A 14,836-nucleotide genomic window follows, 5' to 3' on the forward strand; every position below is an offset into this window, starting at 1 on the left:
GTTGAGACTTTGCACTAGTAAACATGGCGTTAATGGAAGTCAACATTATGATGATCTATTAATGTGTCCTGCTGACTGCGTCTTTGCACCAACCCACATACGTATACATAACAATGTTGGCGACGTACTTGTCTATCATCTTCTAACTATATTATGGTGAACGTGGACAAAGCAATTGTGGAAATCAGGGGAGGATCTAGCTTTTTGCCAAGGGGGGGGGGGGGGGGGGGGGGGGGGAGTGACTTTTAAAAAAAAAATTCTTGGGGGTGCTATTTTGAACCCCCATGAGTGATGTTTTCTGGCATCTACTTATATCATAGAGATAGTAGTATATAGCTCTATGACTAATATCTACTCATACTGTGTGGGTATGGACATATGATGGCGTTTTCTATGCACATCAAATTTCAAATGGTAGATCCGCCCCTGGAAATCACCTTCCCTCTAAGCCAGGTTGTCTTGCTGTCAAATTCTTTTCATAGCTACGAGTAGGACTAGAGATGTCATTACATTGACAGGCTCACAATCACTATGATGAGCAATCCAATCAGAATCCATAATCATCCATTTTTTTTCCCAGTGTCTCATGCAAAACAATTCAATCCAGTCGTTCCATAATCTAATCCGTTCCTCGTCGCCAAAATTGTTATGCTTTAAATATGTGGGTTTGTTGCAAAGACGCAGTAAGCAGGACACATTTAAACAAAGTTACCATCATACTGTTGACTTCCAATGTTTTATGCCAAGTCTCAACTCTGCGCATGCGTACACGCAATGCTCAATACAATGATGTCTTAACACATCACTCTCGTGATGTAAGTTCTAAATTATGATAAGAATACCAACAATCTGAATTTTAGTGCATAATCTACCTCTTCTATAGTCAGAATAAAAGCCATTGAATCGTATACAATCGCACGACTGGTGTGACAAAACTGACATCACGATTTTTTTCTTTTTCTAAGGAAGCTTGAAACGCCTTGGAATTTCAATATCATTAACTCTATGGCTGTGACCATTCAGATCATCCGACGGTCATTTAGATTTTACATTTGAATATTCTTATGAAATGCTATAGCAAATTATTCCAAAATCTGATCGTTGTCAGATTATCGTGTGGTGTGGTCTTCAGGGGCAGATCCGTGCAGGGGGCCTGAGGGCGCACGCTCCCTTTTACCTTCCCAAAATATATTTTTAAGTAAATGTTCAGTTTACTAATTTCAAAATGCCTCAGAATGTACCATAAAGCGTTGATTTCTTTTAGGGCATATAGTCCAGAGTCTCTTGTGAACAGAATCTTTGTTTCTCTGTCAGGTTAGATTTTCAATTACAGTCAAACCTGTCTTAGTGGCCATGTATTTTGTCTCCCTCGAGAAACAAATGTGTGTTGTAAAACCTGTCTACAATGGCCACTTTTTCTGTTTCCCTTGGGTGGCCTCAATAGACGGGTTTGACTGTATTAAAACAAGGTGGAATAGTTTGTTTGTTTGGAATAACGAGGAGGATGTAGGTAATACAAAGTTTTGGTATGGGGTCATGAATTTGGTTCAAATTAACATAATGGAAGCATATGCGATCCTACAATATTCATTGATCGTTGTCGCGGTTGAAATCGAGTCTAAAGTTATGAAATTGTAAACAATAAACTCTTTATGTTGTATAGCCCCCTCTCAAGGTCAAGATATTAATTAAGCTATAAAACAATGTTTCTTGACTAAAATCGACCGATTAGCTATTCCCGTTTGGAAATTATATATCACAACTACATATACTGAGATTTTCATGGTCGCAGCTGCCATTATACGGCCGTAGACGCTATTTGAAATTTATCAAAATTAACCGGGAGCACTGGTAAATTTTTATATTCAAATTTTCTCGAAAGCAGAAGTGTTTTAGGGCCTAAATTTTCTAGTGCTTTTAATATAACCACAGGGGCATCCAAATATATCAGAATTGTAAAGAATCACTATCCACCCAATTTTCAAAATTTCCCCAAACTTTGTATTACCTTTAACGTCGTTCTGGCTCCAAACAGACCTAAATACGTTATTATTAAACTGTCAATCAATATCCTATCTCTGTTCATCTGTCTGGAAATCACATGGTTTTGACCGTGCTTGAAATGATGAAGTGAAACATTATCAAGATTTTATTTGTAAGCGACCACGGGCTAAAATTAAATATCTATTTAAATTTGCATTATCCTGTGTACAAACAATCAACCCATTTATCCCTTGGTTTCTTGTTGCTTTGCGCTGGAGATCCACTATCGCATGACGGCTTTACCAGAGCATAACATACCTGGTTACATTATAGGCATGTTATAAAACCCATCCTTTTCATATCAAGTTAGTTACCTCTTGCCTAGAATATATTTATTCCTAAATGACCAATAACCCCTTTTATGAATTAGAAAATTAGTTATGCATCATTAACACCAACATTAACCCCATTTTCTAATCTCATTTTGATATTAACAAGTCCATTATTAACTTGATTAGCTTGGTCTTGGTGCTCTGTTCGCCAGCAGTCCATATCCTTAAACTGCTGGCGAACAGAGCAACATGACCAAGCTCTATAATTATTAGGATCTCTGTCCAGTAGTGCAGTGTTTGTGCCCTCAACCTGGATCGACCAAATAAATTGATTCATAATAATATATACAATATCTTTCCCCGTAACATGAGAGTAATATTAATCGCTTCATTCTTTTAATTAAATGAAATGATAATTGTTATTGTATAATTGTGTTAAATGGGAGCACGCTACAAGAGTCCTATCTCGCACCCCGGGGCAACGTGTCTGACACGGCCTGTTGTAGCAACTACTCCGAAGATCAAGATACAATTATCTTGATCTAAGAAGACACGAACGTACGAAGGTTCAAAGTTGTGCGGGACCCTTAAGCGGACCCCAGACCCCACGCAGAAAAGGCTTCGAGCTCGCATTTTCGTACATTTGACCCCCCCCCCCCCCCTTGGAAAATCCTGGAATTTCCCCTGGTCTTCACACTACATTTCAAAATAATAATATCGTTGACGAATAGCCTCATGGGCTAAAGAACGACATCTCTGGAACAAATTTTTGATGTTACAAAAACGATATTTCCTGGACTATTTGATTTCCATTTATTGCACGTAATAGTTTCAGAGCAATTGACCATCTTATATAGAGCATGTTTCAAAGATGACCAGATCTTATTCTTTTTTTGCCGACATTACGGACTAAGGTTCATCCCACAATAACAAAGGCACCTACATTTTGTTTAAGGTACCTTAAAGGTACTATGTCCCAATTGCAGCCAACATCAAATTCTGCAGAACTTTGCAGGAATTAAGAAAATATCAAGTATGTCCTATCTGTGAAATTTAAACGTTAGCAGTGTCAAGTTTATACAGTACAAGGAAACCCGTTGACTTTCTAGACTTCACTGTCAGAAACTATTAAGTGACTGACTGACTTTTTTTCTTTCTTTGGTAATAACATATAAAAAATTAATGGGCTGTAAAGGTACATGAGCATTTGTCTACATCAATAACCCACTTCGTGCAATGGCCAACATAAAACTGATTGAATCTTTGCGCAGCACAAAACGTACGACCATTCGGTACAAGGGTCTGAAAATCAGACTATTACTAAAATGATTGCAATCACTAAAGTCGATTCGACAACTAATGGTCGTTATTTTCCCACTAAAAGACATTTTCAATCCCTTTCGTTTTGAGGGAAGTTCTAATTTAGTATTATCTTTCAAATGCCGTTGGTATTTAACCTTTTCATTTGTTTGGGGCTGCAAATGGGACATAGTACCTTTAAGGCTTAAGCTATTCTTTTGGAATATATACTGTACCAAATTTTAATCAGACGAATGAACGCATGCACGTTCGGCAAAACTACTTTGGTCATAAATCCATGCTTTATTTTCGCTCTAAATCTAATTATGTATATTGGAGACACGTGGCCATCTTTTCAGTACCTATACAGATATCGCAATAGTTGGAGGAGTTTTTAAAAGTACATCTATTTTACCAAGATTATGAGCCTCAATTGACTTTTGTAGACTATAATGGCCCGACTATGGTAGCCGACGAGACTCTGTAGCAAACCATTCGTTACGAAACTTGATTAATTGAAAACTGATCTGCGTTTAGGAATATTTCGAACATTTAGGGAAAATAATGTCTTCTAAGACATCGTTAGCCCTTCTAAATACCAGGATATCTTACATCATTAGAGCCATGAGTCAGCGCAAGAGGCTTCGACACTACCAGGAGGAGCTCGCTGTTCCAGGGCTAAATGGCTATAACTACATCATCTGTGCCCCTACGGGTTCCGGTAAAACTATGACGGCTGCTTCGCTCTGCCATCGTAGGATGGTCGAACTGCAGAAACAAGGAGAGCGCTTTAAAGGTAATTTTACAAGTCATTAAAGTACAATATTCCACCTTCGATCTGTGTCTGACGGTTTTCCCCAGAAACTGACAGACATACCTCAGGAAACGTATTCTACCTGTTAAGAAAATAGTGAAAATCCTGATGAATCTAACCATCCACAAAATTCCAAGACATAACCGGGATTCTTTACCTGGTTGTTTCTTTATTATTTTGTTTGTTGGGGGGGGGGGAGAGATACGTCGACTAACAAAACAGCAAAACAAAGGGGGCATGTTTATTATGTTTTACCATCTCTAATACTTCTTAGCCTTGAAGGGGAACTGAAAACAATGATGTTACTTGACTGTCATTGTCAATGAAATCTGAATTCCCTTTCGCAATTATGAATCCGTCTCTCTCTCTCTCTCTCTCCCTCCGGAGTCAGCCACCTTCATCGTCCCCACACGTCATCTGAAGGGTCAACAACGCGATGCATTCTGGGATATCTTTAAGCCGACCTCGGCCGTGGCCGTTACGAAGACGAGCCAATTCCGAAGGACCTTCGACGATCCCCGCGTCAACGTCCTCATGATCACCGCTCAGATCCTGGTCAACGCCCTCCACCATGGCCACTTCCGGTTTGAGGAGCTCTCGATGCTGGTTTTTGACGAGTGTCATCATACGACGCAGAAGCACCCTTACAATGAGATCATGAAGGCGTATATGCAAGAGAAGAAGCGGCTGATTGATAGGAAGACGAGAGGAGCTTGGTTGGTTGGGCTGCCATTTGGAGGTCTGCCTCAGATTGTCGGTAAGCAGCTACACATGAATGAATGGTGGTGGTAATTTTACCTGACTGCTAAGAAAGCATAAATGCTTGTAAGTAAGCAACCAGACGGACGACGGCTTTAGGTCCTCTCCGATGAGGATTAATGCCTTACCAAAGGGCACTAGCGCATCGCCTTGGTTTCGAACCCGGGTCACCGGATTACGAGACCACTGCTCTACTGAGCTATCGCGCCTCCTATATTCGAGGCTGATCAGTAGATGATTTAACTTTCCAAAGAAATCTCGAAAGTCGCAACTTTTTTTTCGAAAAATGAACCTATGACACTTTCAAAAGCCTTTGTGTGTCACATTGGAATGATCGAGTGGATATCATTCATAGGCATTACGTAACAGGAACGTAATTTCTAACAGCAAACCAATATGTTTTAGAAATGTCTCTTGTTGATTTCGCGAAAGCCCGAGTGATCGTGTTTTTAGAAGACTGGGAAGGAGAAATAAGATATGATGCAGGCTAGATGAGACACAAATAAGAATTATTACAAATATGAGACTTCATCTTCCAAGGTGCATTTTCCTTGATCTGGGTAAGATTTCAAACCAGTCGTACGGGTCCTTCCTTTGCACGATTCAAAATATAATTTTGATTTAATTAAAGGATCTCAAAAGAAATTTCGTTTCTTTTCTTGCAAGAGGGCAATCTTGTAATCGAACAAGATCGTACACACTCTCAAAAAGTCAACCTAAGATAATTTACTATAGCCCTTTGTGTCACCTTAAACCAGTACAATGACATATTACAAAATCACAACAAGTTTACCAAGGCAATACAACAGGGTATAGAAATTGCCTTTAAGTTGATTTCTCGAAAGTCTTGTGATCGTGTTTGAATAGAAGCATTTCACCTTTAATCAAGGGGAATCTTTTGACATACATATTCCTCAGTTTCAAAGAATTGAGAAGGGGAATTTGTATCGCATATGATTCGCAAATGATGATATATTTCGTCGGCCCTTTGTGCATGTTCTCTTTGAAAATCCAGGTTTAACAGCATCTCTTGGGACGGGTGGGTCAGCTGACGCAGTTAAACACGTCGTCAATCTGTGCGCTAACCTGGACTGCACTGGTGTTGTAACAGTTACAGATCCTTCCAACGTCAAAGGTATGAAAAAAGATGTCCCATCGTTCTGTTCCCCACATGTCCTGTGGCAAGACATTATTCTACATATGCTTCTCCCCATCCAGGTGTAGAATACCTGGTAGGAAGTATTTCCTCGAGTGATTTGAGCGTCTTCCCTCTGCCCTCTATATACCCTCGCATGAGCAACTTTAAAAGCTTACTAGTATTCGCAAAAACATAATCAATAACACTTTTTTGGGGGTGGGGATCGAACGACAATTGTCTTTGGCACGATTACTCCGCGTCCATTTCCTACAATAAGCGAATTCTTAACTTCAACCCTGGACCCAACGCTATAACAATACATCAACCGTATCCCCAAGCCTAACCCTAACTCTTACGCGAAATCTAACATAAAACCCAATTTCAATCTTAACCCTAATCCTATCTCTATCCCTTTATCGAAATAAAGTCAAGGGCAAGTGTCGCCAGAGCAAACGTCGGATCACCTGTGTTTTTTTAAATAATTTTTCATGGGCACGTGCACACAGTCCGACTCACTATACTCCAGCAGGCCAGGGATGTCGAGTCTTACAATAAATTTCGGATCAAGATCTCAATTATTTTTCATATTTTATCATCGCACAGAGCTGGAAGGTATCAACAGACCCCCCGAGCTGGATGAAATAATCTCTACCCCTCCCAGGGCGCCCTCAGAAATCAGCACCTGCTTCTTGAAGACACTAAAGACTCTTATGGTAGATATGGAGAAACGTTTCTTGATTGGAAAGGCGGTCGGTGATCCTTCCCGACCGTACGGATCGATCTTATATGAGACATGGATTGGGCAAATAGCATCCACAGCAGAACAGAAGAACATGTCCCTCTTTATTGGTAAATAATGATAATGATAATAATAGTAATAATAGTAATAATTACAATATCAGTTAATTGGGAGTGCTAAAACCAAAAAGTCCCATCGCGTTTATAAAATCAATGAATCTGAAGAAAAACAATAAATAAACAGATGCGTAAAACAGTTCCATCACATTATATTACTGAAGAAAGAAGTTATGATATTGATTTTTATTAAATAGATATTTACAAGATTAATGGTAGAGTGGATACTAGCGGTAAGTCATGCCAACTATCACGATTTATATATTTTTTTCTTGATTCAATGAAAACAAATGTGGCTATTTTACAGCCGCGTCCTATCTTCTGAAGCTAAACATGGCCCTCCAAACCTACGAGGATCTACCAGCCGGCTACGTTTTGCATGCATTAGAGGCTTTTAAGGAACAGAAGCGGCTCGAGTTTGACATGAACAAGGCGGGAAAAGCGTGCAGAGAAATGTATGAAGACCGTGTGGCCAAGTTGAAGCAGCTGGCACGCAAGGAGGATCCCCTGAGCACTCCTAAACTCAAAGAACTGGTTGACAAGCTGAAACATGTATTCACCACAATACCAAATTCGAGAGGTAAATATTTTACGAACTAGAGCAAAATAACACCGAGTTCCTATAGGCAATCTATTTATTCAGATGGTCATATCTCAGTCAATACTGAACATGTTCAATTGGTTTTTGACCTTTGGACATTATTTTTGTATGCTCTTTCGGAAAATGAGGTAAAAATTGAGAAATTCTGAAAATAGATTTTTATGATGTCACAGCTTCGGTACTCTATTTCCTCCAGATAAAGTAATATGGGGAGCAATTTCGCCCCCACCCTCTTTCCGACAATCCTGGATCCGCTCCCTTAGTGAATTCTCAGACATTATGGAAACATGTTGGTCTTCTTTTACAGGCATTGTACTCGCAAGGACACGGTTCGCTACCCGAGCCCTGTATGACTTCATCGGATACCACTTCGGTTACTCGACATCGAAGGTACGACCGACTCGGATCGTCGGTCAGGGCAAAGAAATGGAAGATGCCCAAACTGCGGCAAAACAAGAAGCTGCGCTTAATCAATTCAGGACAGGTGAATGGTCTTGCGTTTTTTTTTTACTTTGTTTCCGTTCCTTCTAACATCATTTATTGATGTATTATAAGCACTGTATACAAAGTTTTAAAACTTTTTTTTCTTCCTGATATTAGAATCTTCTTTACTTTTTTCTTTTCTTTTACTTCCGGTGCAATAATATATCTGTAAAGCGCTTAGAGACGTCCGAGATGTATTAAGCGATATAAAAGCTGAATATTATTATTATTATTATTATTACTAAGATGGATAAGCCAGGCTTTATTAAAGCCGAAGAGATGGAAGCTGCAGGATACAACGTGCTACTCACCAGTGAATATCAGTTACACGTCGGTTAAGAGATGTTCTTGGATGAAATAGCACATCATTATCAACAAATTACATTTTCCACGAGATATGTACTTGATGTATAGACTAGAGCCGTTAGAAAGTGGTTGTTTTCAGTACATTTTGTTTAAATATACCGAGGTCGATAGCAAAACAAACATATAATAAGATAAATCACATACTGTTGCTTTACTAAATGTGATTTTTTTTTTATTCATACATTTAGACAACAATAGTTCGCAATTAATATCCTTACAGTAAAAACAGAAATATTAACTTCAACCTTAGAGCAAGCACAATACCTAACACTAAAAGTCAACCGTAAGAAAAATGGCAATCATGACTCTGACCCTATCGAAATACAGCCTGGAGCAAAAGTCCTCTGGGCGTAATATTGGGGCACCTATAATCATTCATGTCCGACGATTTCATTCTCTTTCGAAGGCGAGGCCAATCTCCTGATCGCCACTGACATCGTGCAGGAAGGCCTCGACGTCCCTGCCTGTAATTTCATCATCCGGTACAACTTCGTCAGCAATGAGATCGGAACGGTGCAGTCGAAAGGACGAGCTAGAGCTCAAAATTCACAGTGCTTCCTCCTTGTAGAAGAGTAAATAATTATGCTCCTACACATGTATTTTTAACTTCAATTTGGAAGTACAAAGCCAGATTTGAAATTAGTAACTAATTCCTCGATTATTCTAACAAAGTCGATAGAGAAGGAGATCGAGATTGGGTTAAGATTCACCTGCGCTCTATTCTAAGTTTCCTTTTTTATTATATAGTTAGATGGTTTTTCAATACGCCATGTTCTCTCAAAAAGAAAAGCGTATAAATAGAGTTAGAAGCCTTTCCATAGTTTTGATTACGCAAAAGTGCTATGCTCACACTTTTTTCCGCAGTGTGAAAAAGTTTTACATACTGTGGGCATAGAAGTTTCGCATTGTGTCCACCTCTAATCGAGATCACTCACTGGGTTTTGAACACTTTCAATTATGTGAACAACATTCCAGACTATGGTCACAGAAAGAACCACACCAAATTCACACCACAGTGAGATCACACATTGTGGTTTCAACTTTCATTGTAGAAGCAATGTAAACACACCGTCCACTATTGGTGCAGACTGTGGTAATACGGAATCAGAGTGCACACAATGCATTATAACCACACTTTCATTTTTTACAGTGTCAAGACATTGTTCACACTGGCAGCAGACTGTGATCATAAAGAAACTAAACAATTGCGTACGCGCCACAGTGAGACCATAATGGCATATCTAGATTCCTTCCATGCTAGTAACAACGTAAAAAGATGGAGGTATACTGTGGGCATACTGTGGTCACATAGGGAAGCTCAAAGTGTCCCCAACACAGTATAACCACACCATTGGAACATCTCCATGTTGTTGAGAACGTGTACACACTGTGCGTTCAATGTTTCTGCAATATTTGTGAAGCCGTACTTCCTGGCGGGCTTGTTCACACAAAACCACAGTGTCAAATAATCTCACGGTTAAAGGTAAAGACCAGTTTTTGAAACGCCCCCCCCCCCTCTCAAAAAATTAAATGGAAGCTCTTATTACCAATCATGTGAAAGAATATGTTTTGACTAATACGCGATGATACAAATTTTGCTGAGAAACCGCCTACTAGTTGATATATTTGGTAACCTGATAGATATCCCGCACGTGTCGCGTAGTCCCATATACATCTTTCTGTGTACAGTGGTTGTACCTTTACCGAGACTGGGCAAAATTTATTATGATTTTGATGACTCCAGAACCTTGCAGTACACACAAATACTTACACGCTACATGATCAACTTTTTCTGATCCATTCCACAACGTTTCTTTCACAATGCAACTGCATGACCAGAACTTACCTTTATCTTTAATGTTACAGAGACTCCATAAATGAGAAGAGAGAACATCAAAACAGGACAAGGGTAAGAGACATGGACGCAGCAATCAAGAAGATCAACACCATGGACAAAGAAACATGGCTTGGCAAAGTCGGAGACAAACAAGTGAGACACAATTTTACGGAATCAAATGCAGATGACGTTTATGTTATATGTTATTATTTATTCAAACATATTTATACAGGTACTCAAGATCAGAGGTAAATCTGTTTTGCATCTTGGACCTGGTATTAAAAACATCATATAAAAAGGAGTTAAATAACAAAGTATAACAAAGTAAAATAAGCAATACATCATAGTAATGCAAAATATGGTAGTATAATAATTCAAGGCCATAACAACAATGAATCTACTTATAAATGAATGCTACTGTACATAATATGTCAACATAAAATAGTCATATAAGAGTATGCAAATGTGAGGTTTCAGATTAGAGGTTGAGGTAATTTCAATGGATTCGATTTTGATTTGGTTTAATTCATCAAGCACTGTAAAGATAATTAAAGAAATATACTTAGCTTTACATTTTCAATGCTTCCACGAACAGAGAGGGGGGAAATGGATATGGTAAATAAAAAAGAAGGTAACATATTGTCCCCTTTTGCAATGTTTTGTCCACATTATGTTGTAAAGAGAGACAGTTTTGAGGGAAGAAACTCCGAAGAGGGACGTTTGAAATTCAAATTTTCTCATATCCTTTCACAATTATCAATATTTAAGTGGAACATGGTTTTTCAGTACATATTTCGTTATGTGGGTAAAGGGTCCCTTGCTCATATCGGAAAACTGTTATGGATAGCAAGACCAATCTCTGTCATTTCCTCTCTCACAGCTTGATATGTTAGGAGTAAAGGGAACAAGTCAGAAAGCTACTTCAACACGGGCTTCAACATCACGATCGTCATTAGCGATCCGAACTACCGCAAACCATCCATCTCGCTCTCTATGCACGCACTGCAGAAAGTACGCACGATCGGGCGTCGACGCGCTGTATGATGACGATGAGGCTCCCAACCATGTTCAGATGGCGGCGAGAAACATGCTCTCGGACAGAGCGAGAAAACAAGCCGTGACGTCACTCTCTAGGATGTCTGCAGGCCAGAGGCAAAGAGCAGGTATGCACATTGACCAGTACCCTGATGAGGTTTATACGTAAAGAATTACAAATATTACCAAACAAATTTAGGAATTGCCTGACGTCCGATCTGAAAAGACCTATCCTAATTAGGTTATGGTTTTGCCCCTTTCCTTACAAAGACGTGGTTAGTTGTTAAAAACGGAATCACAGGTTGCTGAACAATAATGACGATTGTTTGGACATTTATAGAAAGAAGTTTTTGTTATACCTAAAATCCAGTTAATTTTAAATGGGCCGTAGAACTCATTTCTAAAAGAATGACAGTTTGTTTGATTTTAAACCTTCTTAATCCAAATATTTATCATTCTAAAATGCGTAGTTTGATGACAAGGCTAGACAAAATAGAAATTCATGAATAATCATGGATCCATTTGTTGATTTGTATCACTCTATTACATTTACGACAAGAAGCATACGTGGAGAATCGTTTTTATACTTATATACCTGCTTTCTTTGTTCTCAGCCGTTTATCGTTTTCCATTTTTTTCCCCCGTCTAGATTCTTGTCGTAACTGTGGAAGAACTGTCACCAGTCGATGATCTTCAGTCCAGGAGTGGTTCTAGAAGTTTACAGAATGGGGGAGGGGGGAGGGGAGGGGGCTGCCACTCTTTAAAAAAGAGCAGAATTTTGTGTACGCAAGTACAACCACGAGCGGCATTCTTAAGGGACCTATAGGCGCTTCATAAACGACACCTATCAACTAGGGATGCATAATCGCCTGCGTGGGTATTTCACGTATACCACTTGGGTTTTAAAAAGGTTACCCTCTCCCCCTCATCCACCACTACTTCCATCGTCCTTTTTTCATAGATGTGACCCCCATCTCTCCAGGAAAGTCTTGGAAGTTCAAAAAGTCAAAAACGCTTATTCATATAAATATTGTTAACATTAATTCACCACCAAGATTGTGACGTGACAGAATCTGCATTTATGTAGACATTTTTTTTTTTAAACTTTAAAACAATACACACATGTTTTAAGTTTTAAAGGTTAATTTGGCTGAGAACACGGTTTTTCAAACATATTAAAAACAATTATTATTATAATGATTACAAGAATGATGATGATGGTAATAATAATAATGATAATAATAATGACGAATAATTTTTAAAAGCCATGATAATATTAATAGATGACAATGATAATAATGTAATCATTATCATCATAATGATAATGATAAATTTAAACGTAAATTGTGCACTTTGATTACGATTTAGTCCTTTTACATGTGTGTTCAAAGAGGCTTCTGTTGTGTACGTTATTCGCACATGTCTATTAGAGGAAACACTAGTAGTGAATGATGGATAAAAATTGCATCAATCAACAACAGGTTAATGTTTTTAGAAATTTATTTGATTCTTTGTTTCTCATTATCAGTGTCAAAAATACTAGGCTCCCTTTATATAGCTTAAAGTTATTTTGCATCTATTTGTAATATTATGCCCATTATTACCACCTGAGATGAATATTGTGTTCATCTGTAAAGAGACTCTTTACCGAAGAGAAGTAAAATACAACATATATCATATATATATAATTATATATACATAAATTATATATATATTATCGATGAATATTCTAGCATGTGATTTATGTGTAGACTTTATAATAAGCGCCCCGAGTACCATTTTTTGTTTATAAAATATCTGTATCGCTGTATGTATCTTTAGGGATTTATCACTCCAAAGAGAAGCACAATACAACATTTATAATATATATAATATCTTATTCTTAATAGATATTCTAAATCTTTTGTACAAATATTTAATTAATTTTTATTTATGTTTAGACAATAATAGGCGCCCCGAGTACTCCTTTTTGCTTATAAAATTATCTGTATTACTGTATTGTTTCTTTAATTCACTATCACTGTAAAGCGACATTAACCAAAGAGAAGCACAATACAACGTATATCACATATATAATATCCTATTCTCAATATATATTCTAGATCTATAGAATAAATATCATTATTATGTGATTTATGTGTAGACTATAATACGCGCCCCGATTACCTTTGTTTTATTAGACAATGTCTGTATTGCTGAATTGTATCATGAGTTCTTCTTGATCACTCAAAAATATGATGTCATTAATCTGAACATATTTTATGTTTTATTCAAATGTCAGAATCTCGATTAAATGTAGATATAATACAATACTTCTGTTGTGATTTTGCAATGTCTGCTGCAGCAATTTTTTTTTAATGAGTGACAATGACGATAGAATCACATTTGTTTATGAGCTTTATATAATTATAATAATGAATATACTTGAATATCGGATTTCAAACTAATGCATGTAGTGCTTATCTACATGTAGGTATTTAGTTTTTGTTTTGTTTAGTTCGATCTGTAATAAGCTTTGTCCCTTTTGAATTGAAATACAATACTATGCAATTGAATACAGCTTTCCATACAATCTGCAATTGAATCATCTATATGATGACCAAATGTCGTATTTTTGGGGGAATGCATCCTTACCTGTTCTTAAATTGATCTCATGCTTTTTTTTCTTTTTCTTAAAATACGGGAAGTATAGAGGAGTGAGAGAGAGAAGGAAAGGGGGAGAGAGGGGGTACGGATATATCAAGATAAATGAATAAAGAGAGCAGAGAGAAAGTTGAGAGGGCAAGACACATATTGTATTCATTGTGCAATGTTGATATTTTCTTTACTTTGAAATGTAAAATATTTGATCTTATGGGTATATTCTGTTCTTTTGTTTTATAATTTGCGTGTGTGTATCACTTAAATAAGTGACATATTCTGTGTTAGATGAGATCAGTATCGATTTATTTACAAATTTCATTTAAACCATTGCAAATTAAGTTATACACTATAAAATGCAATATAAAGAATTAATATCGGCAGGAGGCCCACATTATACACAAAGAACATTTAAACACTTTTTCATTTTAAGTTTTACCTTAAGATTATTTTTTCTTCTTTTTGAGGCCGACATCCTATTCAAGCTTCGCTTATGATTGCGGTCTCCTGTACTTTTTCAACTGATAGTTTGGATAATACTCTAAATTTATAATAATATGTAATAGAAATATTAAGTTTCTTTATTATAGGCCTATGTACGTATGAAAAAAAAAAAAAAAAAAAAAAACATTTTGACATGAAGTTATCATTGTTTGTAGATTTTGTGTTATACCTTACGTTTATATGTTCTTTG

General features: G+C 37.4%; 1 protein-coding gene across 1 annotated transcript; it reads left to right on the top strand.

Annotated features, from left to right (window-relative positions):
* The first annotated feature begins 4,238 nt into the window (after positions 1-4,238).
* LOC115917944 (probable ATP-dependent RNA helicase DDX58) lies at positions 4,239-12,722 on the top strand. Its single transcript, XM_030997218.1, has 10 exons — positions 4,239-4,410; positions 4,820-5,185; positions 6,203-6,322; positions 6,929-7,174; positions 7,488-7,760; positions 8,089-8,265; positions 9,037-9,202; positions 10,497-10,620; positions 11,348-11,630; positions 12,152-12,722. Exons 1-10 carry the CDS (start codon positions 4,239-4,241, stop codon positions 12,190-12,192), a joined length of 1,968 nt encoding a protein of 655 aa, XP_030853078.1. The 3' UTR covers positions 12,193-12,722.
* Positions 12,723-14,836: the final 2,114 nt, after the last annotated feature.

This window comes from Strongylocentrotus purpuratus, unplaced genomic scaffold (assembly GCF_000002235.5).
Source record: "Strongylocentrotus purpuratus isolate Spur 01 unplaced genomic scaffold, Spur_5.0 spur5_scaffold_4, whole genome shotgun sequence".
Taxonomy (NCBI): Eukaryota; Metazoa; Echinodermata; class Echinoidea; order Camarodonta; family Strongylocentrotidae; genus Strongylocentrotus; species Strongylocentrotus purpuratus.

Bases quoted from the DNA above. Each gene is read 5' to 3' on its own strand.
- LOC115917944 (XM_030997218.1), top strand. From the start codon at position 4,239: ATGAGTCAGCGCAAGAGGCTTCGACACTACCAGGAGGAGCTCGCTGTT. The intron at 9,203-10,496 runs GTAAATAATTAT...TTAATGTTACAG, and splicing joins TGCTTCCTCCTTGTAGAAGA to AGACTCCATAAATGAGAAGA. The intron at 11,631-12,151 runs GTATGCACATTG...TCCCCCGTCTAG, and splicing joins AGGCCAGAGGCAAAGAGCAG to ATTCTTGTCGTAACTGTGGA.